General features: G+C 44.9%; 1 protein-coding gene across 2 annotated transcripts in view; it reads right to left on the bottom strand.

Moving 5' to 3' along the window:
- Window positions 1-12,399, bottom strand: part of ITGAE (integrin subunit alpha E) — a 64,690-nt gene that overhangs the window by 16,174 nt on the left and 36,117 nt on the right. For both annotated transcript variants that reach the window (XR_004280489.1, XM_032320359.1), the window contains exons 14-20: window positions 12,165-12,305; window positions 11,303-11,527; window positions 10,153-10,283; window positions 8,692-8,822; window positions 7,762-7,928; window positions 6,475-6,603; window positions 2,787-2,860 (exon numbers count right to left, since the gene is read on the bottom strand). Coding sequence is in view for 1 of the 2 variants with exons in the window: in XM_032320359.1 (XP_032176250.1) it covers window positions 2,787-2,860; window positions 6,475-6,603; window positions 7,762-7,928; window positions 8,692-8,822; window positions 10,153-10,283; window positions 11,303-11,527; window positions 12,165-12,305 (998 nt within the window). In the remaining variant the exon portion in view is untranslated. The remainder of the gene's footprint in view (window positions 1-2,786; window positions 2,861-6,474; window positions 6,604-7,761; window positions 7,929-8,691; window positions 8,823-10,152; window positions 10,284-11,302; window positions 11,528-12,164; window positions 12,306-12,399) is intronic.

Here is a 12,399-nt window from a genome sequence, read left to right as displayed (position 1 = left end):
TCTTTTCAGACTGGAGAAGAGGAGACTGGGGGATTTGTGAGAGCTTCTTTCAGTCTGCTGAGGTGCTGTGGGGCCCCAGAGTATAAAACCACTATCCACTATTAACAATACAAAGAAAATCTCCTAACCATCCAAAATGTTCAAAAATAGGATAGGAAGCTCTGGGAAGCAACGTGGCATGTGTTTTGTTGTTATATTGCTTTTGTTTTAGCACAGCTGAGAAGAGAATAGATTGATCAGTGGGAGAGAGGGGGCAGAGATAGCTAGAGCCTGCTGTATGTGGAAATCCAATTGAGAGATGGCAAATGCCTGTGTAAAATAGTAGTAGTGGCGATAGACACAAGGGATTGAAGCCAGATACAGTAAAGCCACACTTGCAACCAGAGCAACAGAGAAAGTGATCCAGGATAAGTCCTGAATGTATGACCAAGTGCTGCTCTTCATGGGGGAGACCAGAGTACCACCACCAGGGTGGCAGTTGACCAGATGAGTTCACTTAGGGGTATAATGAGAAGTGCCAATGGTGTAAGGTAGAGATGTTGAAACATCAGTTGGATATACTGTTCTAAAGCCCAGGAGAGGGCTCTGGGAGCCACTGGAATATTTCACAGGGGTTCTTAACCGGAGGACCATGGATAGTTTCGGAAAGCCCCCAATGCAAACACTTATGTATGCACATGTGATCTTCTACGGAGTAGGGTCTGTAGTTTTCTTTAGGTTCTTTAGGAGACCAATATCCAGAAAAAGGTGGAAAACACTGAAATGTTTGGATGCTAAGGATTAGACTCAATAATGCTTTTGAAAAAAGGAAGAGACTAATTACTACTTACACTAGGGGGCGATGTGGGGCCAGTTGTGTGTGCTACATATCACAAGGAGCTGGGTGGGAGGGAATTTCTCGGCTGTAATTAATTCCTGTTGGAAACAGCTGCATCTGTTTTTTAGGCTGGATTCCAAAGCACTCAAAAGTCTTCAATTGGATCCTCAATAATTGAGATAGGCTAAGCCATCCACAAGTCCTACAAATGTCTACAAAAAGGCTTACTAGGATTAGGCATCCGTGTTCTTCCACACAGATGCCTAGCCTGGCCAACAGGCCATCAGTACCATGTTCCATACACAGCACTAGTAGCCAGGGAGGGTATTTTAAGACCATCACATGTCCAAAGCCAAACGCCTTATCTCTTCCTCTCCACCCTGCCTTCCAAGATCATTCTTCTAAAGGCTTCCTACACCAATTCAGTTCTTGGTATTGCCATTATTCTGGAGTTCAGTGTGATCCAACAGAACTTTTGCAAGAATGGAAATAGCCTGTATCTGTGCTACTGAAGATCACCAGCCCCATGTGGATGTAGGGCCTTGAAATGTGCCTAGTTCAACTGAGGAACTAAAATTTTAATTATACTTAATTTTAATTAATTAGCCAAATGTGACTAATAGTTACTGTACTGGACTGCAAAGTTCTAGATGCTCAGGATGAAATGAAGTTGCCTTAGACCCTTCTCTTTCTCTCACTCCCCATATCTAATCCATCAACAAATCCTGTGGGCTCTAACTTCAAAATATAACCACCTTCAACTGCTTAAAACTGTGGACAAGTCACCATCACTTTGCACCTGAATTCTAATAGATCCTTACTATCTCCCTGCTTGCATCTTTGCTCCTGTAGTCTACAACACAGCAGCAAGAATGAGCCTGTTAAAATGCGAGATTCTGTCATTCCTCTGGCTTACTAGTCCACAGTAAGAGCCTTTATGCAGGGCCTCCGAAACCGTGAATAACGATTCTCCCTGCCCCGGCTTTACCCTTCCCTTCTTCATCCTACTTTAATCACACCGGTGTCCTGGCCATTCCTCCACCCACAAGCCATGCTCCCATCTCAGGGCATTTGCAGTTGCTCTTCCTGCAGACACCCACCTAGTTCATCCCTCAACCTCCTCCTGTGTGTACCAAAACATCAGCTCAGTGAGCCCTTTTCTGACCATTCTAAAACTGCAACCCAGGCACCTGGGTGGCTCAGTGGGTTAAGTCTCTGCCTTTGTCTCAGGTCATGATCTCAGGGTCCTGGGATCGAGTGCCGCATCGGGCTCTCTGCTCAGCGGGGAGCCTGCTTCCTCCTCTCTCTCTCTCTGCCTGCCTCTCTGCCTACTTGTGATCTCTGTCAAATAAATAAATAAAATCTTTAAAAAAACATTAAAAAAATAAAACTGCAACCCACCCCTACCCAGCACTTTCTCCCACCTTCCCTGCCTTTTCTTCATAGGGTACTATGTATATCTCATCAATATAACATTTACCTATTATCTTTTCCACCTAAAACACCAGGAGGGCAAGAATTTTTGTCTATGTTGTTTGCTGATGTATGTTTAGCATGTTTGTGGAGTGCTTGGCACAGAGGAGATGCTCCGTCAATATTTAATGAATTAGTTAAGTAATTTGGTTAAGAGGTGAGTCAAGGAAGAGGCTACCTCTAACTGAGATAGTCCTAGGAGCAAGGGACACTGGGTTATGAAAGTAGCATTATCCAGGATGTCAAGAGACCTGGGTTCGAGTCCACCAAATGAGCACTGTGACCACACACAGTCCTTCCAAGTACTGAGTCTGTTCCCTACTGAGGGATACAAATCTCTTGCCTCCCTCATGGTATGGCTGAGGACCCAGTGAGATAATACATGCAAAGCCCTTTGTGGGCCATGAGGTTGGGTCACTTTTGATGAGGGCTTTGCCCAGGTAAGCCTTCAGAAGGAAGTTAATTGCAGAAACTATGATGACTGGGTCCAACTCACTGAGAGATAGTGGTGGCCATCTGTAACTCAGCAACACAAAACAATTTATTCTTGCAGTTCTTCTCATAGGGCAGCTGTAACCAAGCAGAGAGAAACAGGGGTCAGTCCAGGAACACCGCCATCTCCAGTAGCTTTGCTTCATGATCTTCTCCTTAAGACATACTTATCCTTCCTTGGACTCTGAGAAGTACAGGTACAAGGAAGTGAAGGCTGATAGACTGGGGGGGGGGGGGGTGTGCCCATAGGGCCAAGAGAGCTGTGACTTACATTCCTTGACCTGTCAGGGGTAGGGAGTGTGCTTCGTCTTACAACATAGGTACACCATGACTCGGGCCTCTGGTCAAGGTAAAAAATGTGGTGACCTTCATGGAAAGGTGGGGGTGTCTGTCACATTTATATCATGTGAATTAAGCAGCAGTGTTCACAACTCACTAATTTGAACACTTGGGGGGAGAAAACCTAAGTGAAAAGAAGCTTCCGTAGTCCCTTTACAAGTAAAGACAGGAACAGCAGGGGCAGGAATAGGATATACCGAATCATGTATTATCAGGTCTAGTCCTGTGAGGTTCTTGTCCCCCATGGCCAGTCTTCCCCTTATAATCTTGCTTCCACTAAAACAAACTAATATGGAAGGTTACATAGGCTCCAAAAGGCCCAGTCAAGGTTGAACAGCCCTAGTTAAGTTGAAATATTCCTTTTTAAAATTATTATGTTCAATTAGCCAACATATAGTACATCATTAGTTTTTGATGTAGTGTTCAATGATTCATTAGCTGCATATGACACCCAGTGCTCATCACCATGTGCCCTCCTTAATACCCATCACCTGGTTACCCCGTACACCCATCCTCCTCCTTTCTGTAACCCTCAGTTTGTTTAACGGAGTCCAGAGTCTCTCGGTGGTTTGTCTGCCTCTCTGATTTCTTCCTATTCAGAGTTCCCTCCCTTCCTCTATGGTCCCCCTGCACTATTTCTTATATTCCACATATGAGTGAAACTATATAATTGTCTTTCTCTGCTTGACTTATTTCAGAAAGATCAAATTTTCTAAAGGAGCTGCATCTACTTTTTTATTATGAAGGAATAGGCAGATCCTTAATAGGAGAATCTCTATAAGAGATTCTCTGTAAGAGAGCAGTATTTATGTCCCCAGCAGGCAGTGACCACCTCAGTAGCTTTCTGCAAAGACTGTTACCATGGCCTGGAGCTGGAATGGGAACTCAGAGCTAGAAAGGAAGCCTACTTCGTGGAGAAGGGAGATACAGTTTGCAGAAGTCAGATCCTGGAGCTCTATCTGGCTAGGTCAACAGTTTGAGGCAAATTTTTTAGCTTTGCTTTTAATACAGTGAAGTAGTTTGTTTTTCACTCAATCGTAGTGGAAGAGAGCAGGATTAAACCAAGCTCCCAGCTAGAACTCATTCTTTGGAAACATCTATGTGCCTAACCCAACACCAAATAATTTCTCCACACCCATTTTATTGATGGAATAAATTTTTTTAAAAATCTCTTTGCTGGACATCAAAGCAATAATTTATTTAGGTAAGAATTATGAATGGATGTTACATAAGATATAAATACACTCAAAGCATTTCAAAGCATCTCCCTATAACATATTTATTAATTATATGACATGCCTCCTGATGCATAGGCACTTGGAAGGACACAACTCCACTTCTGTGCTATTCCTGCCAAAAATGCATAACCTGAATCTAATCATGAGGAAACATATTCCATAAAAGAAGTGGCCTATTTGATCCTTCAAAAATAGTAAGGTCATAAAAAACAAAGACAGACTGAGATATCATTGCAGATTAAAGGAGTCTAAAAATAAGTCCTGAAAAAAATGTAATGAATGATCCTGGGCCAAAAAAAAGAAATTGTTCTCTTTTGCTATACAGGACATTAATAGGACAACTGGTGACATCTGAGTAAAGTTTGTACATTAGATAACATAGCATTTTGTCACCGTTAATTTCCTGATTTTGATCCTTGTACTGTGGTTTTATAAGAGAATGTTCTTGTTTTTTAGGAAATATATACTGAAGTATTGGGAGTAAAGAGGTATCATATTTGTGATTTAGTATCAAATGGCTGCAAAATATAAATGTGTGATATGCATATATACACACATATATGGGTGTGTATATGTATAAGTTGGAGGGAAAGAATGATAAAGCAAATATGTTAAAATGTCAAAATGGTAACTTTCAGGGAATCTGAATAAAAGATACATGGGAATTCTTTGGAATATTCTTTAATTTTTTTAGTGAGTCAAATATTTCAAAATAAAAAGGTTCTAAAATACCAAAATATATATAAGTAGTAATCATCTACTTATTGATAAAATTTTGTCACATTAGTTCTCTTAATCTTTTCTGAATCATCTAACTTGCCGTCAAATTTTAAAAAACTCTTAACAAAATAAGTACACTATTATAAATTTAAAATAACAGGGTCGCCTGGGTGGCTCAGTGGGTTAAGCCTCTGCCTTCAGCTCAGGTCATGATCTCAGGGTCCTGGGATCAAGTCCCACATTGGGCTCTCTGCTCAGCAGGGAGTCTGCTTCCCCCTCTCTCTGCCTGCCTCTCTGCCTACTTGTGATCTCATGCGCTCTCTCTCTGTCAAATAAATAAAATCTTTTTAAATAAATAAATAAATAAATTTAAAATAACATTTCTTGCCTAAAATAATCAAGCTGACAATCTTCACTCATAGGGAATCTGATTCTCTCTCTTCCTGGGCAGATGAGCAATAAAAAACAGTTACCCTGATTATGCTACTCTCTTATTTCTTTACTATTTGTGACTGATTCATTGGATATTGGCCAAAATCTGAGCCAAAGAATTATATGATTTAATTTATGTAGAGCACTGTTGTAAAACTACTAGTCATGAGTGTCCTATGATTACCTGGAAATAAACTTATACTACCTGAAGCTTTTCTGTGCCAGTATGAGCTGCTTTTGACTTCTCTTCCTTTTTGGAAATGCAACTAATTCCAGCTGACTGTAATTATTACTTAAATGGTCACGTTGTCACTTTGATCTTGCTGAGTTTTCTATATGCCATAAGATTCTCTAAATGAAGACTGACAGAATACCATGGGGGCCAGGGCCTAGGTGGGAACCAAATCACCTTAGATAGCAAGGAATTGGGAAATCTGACTGTTTATTTTGCCCTCAGAATTCCCTTAGTTATGAGAGAAGTTTCTTGTGAAATTACCTGTCTGTTAGGGTATAGGTGTGGTAGGCCAGACACTCAGCTGAAGGCCATGGTCAGGACCTGGGTCAGCAGGTGCACTAAAGGGCATCCTGTCTACAGCACAGAGCAGGTTAACTGTAGTTCAGGCCCCATGCAGAACGCCCATCACACCAGGAACTCCACCACACCTCACCAGAGACCCTTGCCAAGCTGGACGACATATTTCTATGCATCATTAAAAATGGAGCAAGCAAGTTTTCTGTGAACATGAAGGAACTAACCTTGCATGTGGTTTGGAGACTTTGTGTTACCCACCAGTAAGGCCCTAAGCAAATTAACACCATCTTAGGAACTCCATTTCCCCCATTTAAACAGCAAGGGGCCCAAATACTATCTGAGAGCCCTCCTAATTTTAACAGTCTTTGAAGTTAGAGGAACAGGTGCTTGTTGGGTGTGGTTCCCAGGAGAGTCTCACATAGCTGAGTCACCTGGAAGATGGTGAAGGGTTTAGTGTAGAAGTCCAAAACGGGTTGGGGATGGTCCCTCTGGCCTTCTGAGGTCTGGAGTTGGTAGCTGATGCTGACACTGATGTTGGAGAAGCAGTCCTCCTCACAGAGCTACAGAGTCACCAAGTAATGCAGGGTCAAAGTGGCATGTGGGGGACAAGAGGACAAGGAGAATACTTTTAATTTTAATGTGTCATAATGAGAAATAAACAATGCAAGTGGTGAGTCAGAAGTTGTAAGCCTCTTCCAAATAAGCCAAGCTGAAGGGAAACTTCTTTCAACCAAGCTGCCTAGAGCTGTGGGAAAAAAAATCTCACTTGATCTGCTATGCCCTCAGGCCTAATAACTCCTGTTGGTTCCCATCCCAAACACAAAGGGATTCTGCCCAACAGGAGTTAAAAACCAATTCGAATTTTTTTTTTTTTTTTTTTGGAGGGCAAATGGATGCCACAGAATGGAAGAATCATGGCCACATCTGTGTTAATAAAGATCTTTCTCAAAGCAACCTGGAGGAACATATTAGAAAGGTAAAAGCTGAAGATAAAGGAGATTCCGTAGGGTGCCATTGGCTATTCTCCTTAAGTGAGCCTTTCAGCCGTGGTGGGAGCTTTGAACACCCCAGAGGAGGTGAGCATGATTCCTGCATGGAAAATGTAGCTTTTATTTAAGGAAGGCATAGACTTGCTAGAAACTCTTTCCTAATCCAATTAACACTCTGAACAGACATAGGAACACATGTGTAGGCAGAAGCATCATCACGAGTTTACCGGAATAAATGATCCTTAGAGGTTCTTCTAGGCCCTGTCAGGCTCTGAATGCTGACAAATACATTTCTTTTATGTCTCTAGCACCTTTATAAATGATTTTGTCTTGATTTCTACTTTCTCATTCAATTTTGCTGATGTTCATTCATATAAAAGCACTCAGCTCCAATGCTACTACCAGGTGAGGTGAGATGACATGAGGTAGGAGGAACCCCTATTATTCCTAATTTGTTACCAAGAAAAATGTCAGCCATTAGAGCATTTCCCTTTGTGCTGAGGTTCTAGGAAGCTCAGAGGTATAATTAATGTTCCATTTCAGCAGAGTTCTTTACTCTGGAGTTCCAGTACAATTAACTCCATCTCTCATGCCATTATGTGGTTCTTAATCTATTAGGATTATTTTAATTGCCTAGTTTGTTTTGGGTATATATCCTTCATTGCATGCACCTCAAATCTTTTCTCAACAACATACACTCCTCTGGACTTTCTTCTAAACCCCACTTACCTCTCCCTCTGTGGGAATAAGCAGGAGGGACTCACAAAGCTGGGACATACTGGTGTCCCACTCCCGATGGTGGCTCTGACAATTACTCTTGTCTGAACACTGCAGCCTTTTCCTCTGCTTCACCACATCCACATCCACTGTGAAGTTCAGAAATGTCTCTCTGAAGCCTGGGAATGAAGACCAGACCTTCATAATGAGGTAGGAGTGGATATGCCTGAGAAAAAACACTCCTCGCCTGCCTGCCTTATGAGCCCCTCCTGAGTGATATCCCCACCCAGTCCCTTGTGATGGATTCCTCAGTTTCTTCACTTCAAAAGTACTTTCATCATGGTCTTCTGGCACTTGGATAGCATCCCTCAGTGCCCCAGCCCCAAACCCATTCTCAGGACTGAGTCAGTCTTCCCTTAGGGGAAGGAGGGCTCAGAGAAGAGGCTATGCTTGAAGGAGAAAATGTGGAGGAAGAATAATTCAGAAAGTGGAGAGAGAAACCCTAGAGTAAAACCAAGGATGGCAGAGCTGGAAGCACCTTACGGATTACCTGGGCTAATTCCCTTACTGTACAGAATAGGCGAGATGGGAGATGGAGACTTGGCTACTTTTTTCTGAGTGTTCTTTCAGGAATTCAATCCTTAATCCTGGAGGAAGGGATACAGAGCCCCTCTTCCCAGCAGGGGTCAGATAAAGCCCTTCATAGTATGGATTTAATAGGAGACCATCCTTTTCTGTGGCACTCCCATTAAATAGAACCTAATGTCAAAGGAACTAAGCTCTAATAGAGGGATTTCAAGCACCAGGACTTCATAACACTCCTCGTACCCCTCCATGGCAGGCCTCTTTTCCTGTCCCCTACTGAAGCCAACAAGGAATGACCACACTTGGCATGCGGCAGGGGGGTATGAGTCGGGGGGGGTCAGCAAGGCTGTCTGTTACCTGAGTTAGCAACTGTGGTCATAGGGTTGATTTCAAAACACAAATGAGCATTCACACTGCTGTTGAAGCCAATGGGCAGTGCCATAGGGGTGAAGGTCATGGACACCTTCAGGTAAACCACAGGTCTTGAGCTAAATGAGACAGCAAAGAGAACTATGAGAAGTGACCGTAAGACTTCAGCACTTGGCTCATTCATTCATTCAATGAATATTGAACATCTCGAGTATACCAAGCACTATTCTGAATCTTCAGGATACAGTAGGGAAAGAGACAAGTCTTGGCAAAACAGACAATAAACAAGTAAGAAGAAACTATGTACAGGTAATGCTATGATAATAAGATAGAATCGGGTAACAGAGATTGGGGGCTAGTTAGCCTGGGTGATCAGGGAGGGCTTCACTGATGAGTCATTTGAGATCTGTTAACAAGAGCTGGAGATAAGGAGAACCTCACTCCAAGCAGAAAGTACAGCTAGTGCAAAGGGTGTGGGGCAGCAATGAGCTTGATTCGTTTGAGGAACACGAAGGTTGGCAGGACTTGAGCACAATTAGTGAGATAGAGGTTAGTAAGAGGAGATGGGGATGGAGTGATGGGCAGGGCCAGGCCATGGAGAGGATGGGCCACAGGAAGGAATTTGGATTTTTACTCTCTAAGTGGGAGCTGCTGAGGAGTTTTAAGCAGCTGAATAAAGGGATCACTCTGGCCGCTGTGTGGAGAATGGAGCACCAAGAGAGGGGCCAGGGAAGAATGCCATGGCAATGGTGCAAATGAGAGATGACAGCATCTTGTATGGGGAGGTTTTTGGAGGCAGAGCCAACAAAATCTTGTCAATGGAGTGGCAGAACAAGGAAAGAAGAACCAAGGATGACTCCTGGGTTTTGTCCTGAATAAATGGAGCCCTTGACTGAGCTGGGAAGCATGGGAAAGTGCAGGTTGGGAGAATGAGGATCGAGTGAGAATATGAGGCCCATGTTTAGACTTTGAGATGCCTGACAGTAACAGCCAAGAGGGATGTTGAATAGACAGCCAAGTCTGGAGCTCAGTGGAGGGCACAGGGCGGATAGGTGCTTTGCCAGAGTATTTACAGCCATGTGATTTGATAATTCACTTAGAGATGGAGCACAGCAGCTCTGAAATTCTTATCATCAAAATAACAGCCTTCACTGAGCACAGTGCCAAACACCTTGCAAAGATTCTCTTAATCTATATAACTCTGTGAGGTAGAGGCTAGTGTTATTCGCATTTACAGAGGAGAAAATTTGGACTCAAATACAATAACCTGCCCAAGGGCACATGGTTAATTGAGAACTGAAGTTCAAAGCCAAATGAGCAGATTCCAGAGCTGATGCCCTTAAAAGACACATTTATTCCCACGCCCCATGTCTTCATGGGGTCAATGAAGGCAGGCTAACTAGGTTGAGGATGGGACTTGGGACCACAGAAGGCAGGGTAAACCCCTACCGGAGCACAGCTGCCCGGCCCAGGGTGCCCACGGTGATGTCAGGAAGGCGGTCCCCAGTCAAATCTAAGCCACCAGCCACTGACATGCCGAAGTAGTGGAGTCCTGAGGCCACCGCTGAGGCTTTGATCCGCTGTGGAGGGAGAAACACAAGGCATGGAGGAGAAGGGGAGTCCTTTTGGGTTTTATTCAAATCAGCATGATCAGCTTTCCTCCCCAACCCAGGAAGCCCTCAGTTGAGGAACTGAAAAAAGAAGGGCAAGGCTTTCCAGGGGAAGTGGTATTCCAATGGAGCCCTGAAGGGCAGGTGGGACTTGACATGGGAAGAGTGAGGGAAGCAGCGTATGGGGCAGAGCAGGGCCATCTGAGGACCTAGCTAGGGGCCACTACGGTGGGAACAGAAGGAGATTTGGGTACAAGGAGGCTTGATGAGGGGCTGGGCAGTGAGGTGGTCCTGTCTAATCAGACGCAGAGTAGAAGACGGGGATCAGGAGGAGCCAGGCCAGGGGTGGGAACAAAGAGAGACAGGAGCCAGGCCAGGGGCTGGATATGGGAGGCAGAATCATTAGGACATGTGTGGAGGATGAGTGGAAGGCGTCCAGAGGAGCAGCAGGTCTGGGGGAAGAGGATGCTTTGGGTTAGACAGCATGAGACTGAGATGCCTGGGGGGGGGCCATCCAGTGAGGTGCTCAGGAGACATCTAGACATACAGGACTAGAGTTAGGAGAGAAACTACAAGCTGGGGTGGGTAAAAGTGCTCACAAGATATGTAACAGGAGAGGCTGGCAAGGGAGTCATGAGAGATGAGAGTTTAGGCAGGGAGGAGTTGGGGAGGGGCGTGGACAGGAGCCACAAAGGGAACAGAAAGAGAGGGAAATGAATCTGAGGTAGTTCCATGGTCAGGAATGCCAAAAAAAGGGAGATACAACAGGTCAGGAAATAGACAAATGTTGCCACCACCTCTTACCCCACTGGAAGTGTCTGGGGTAAAGCCCTGGTCTGGAACCTCCATGCAACTTTGGGGCTTCACTGGGCACTCCTGACCCCTTGGGACCCACCTGACAGAACTGGAGCTGGATTGGGGTTCAGGCCATCACCTCAAGGGGAAGTCAGAATCCCAGAGCAGAGGCTGAAGAGAGCCCTGCAGGTTACCTGAGAGGGGCTGGTAGAAAGACCATCCTGGCGTCCATTGTAGATGTACACGCTGCCAAAGCTGTTGCCATCAGTTGCCTCAAAACCCTCCAGGGGGGCCCCAATGGCCACATCTGTGAGGTTATCCTGACTGATATCCCCTATTGTTGCCATGGCAAAGCCAAACCGGACATTAGCGAATCCAGGGTGCCCACTCAGAGTGTATGCCAAGGAGAAGGAACCATTCTGTAAAGCAAAGAGGCGCCTCAGCCCTCAAGGGAAGGATGTGGGGTACATACCCATGCCACCCAGGAGGCATGCTCACTGGACTTGTTTCTGATTCTCTAGCAGGGAAGCTGAGGCTCAGAAAAGGCAACAGATCCCCCATGGTTACATGGGGAGTGAGTGGTAATGCTGGAATCCTCCTGCCTTGCAGTTCAGAACCCACAGCCTGCCCCCTCTGTTCCCACAGTTACAGGTACTGGACTGGCAATTACTAGACTGGGTTCTAGTCTTGGCTCTACCACACACTTGCTATGTAAACTTGAGCAAGTCTCAGTATCATTGAGCCTCAGCTTCCTCATCTGTAGAATGGGAGTGACACAGTTACTGTGAGAAACCAGTGAGATCTTAGAACATGCTTTGTCAACTATGCAGTTACGTGGGATATTATCATCATCAACATGAGATGATGGGGTGGAAAAAGTGAGAAAGAGTATGGGAGGAAAGGTGATGGTGCTCTGCTTGGCCATCATCCACCTGAGCACTTCCCCATCACTGTCCTGCCAGAAGAGGCAGGCCCAGGGTGCTCCCAGCCTCCATCAGATTTGCACCAGGCTGAGCAGCCACAACCTCGGCAAGTTTGCAAAGATGAGACTCCTACCTGCTCATTCAGATAGTACACATACACTCTGCCTTCCTCTCCGTGAATGTGGTAAAATGGAGCAGCCACCAGCAAGAAGTCCGTGGTCCCATCCATGTCAATGTCCACAGGGCACAGCTCAGAGCCAAAATAGGATCCCATCTATAGCCCAGAAGGAACTCAACTCACAAGGGTGCTGGGGAGGCCTCCTCTGATACCCCTCAGCAAGGCTAGATACCTGCTCCTGCTCTTCCTG

The sequence above is a fragment of the Mustela erminea genome, chromosome 18, assembly GCF_009829155.1.
Source record: "Mustela erminea isolate mMusErm1 chromosome 18, mMusErm1.Pri, whole genome shotgun sequence".
In the NCBI taxonomy this organism is placed as follows: Eukaryota; Metazoa; Chordata; class Mammalia; order Carnivora; family Mustelidae; genus Mustela; species Mustela erminea.
The sequence above is the reverse complement of the archived record's forward strand: the minus strand, read 5'-3'. Positions and strand labels throughout refer to the sequence as shown.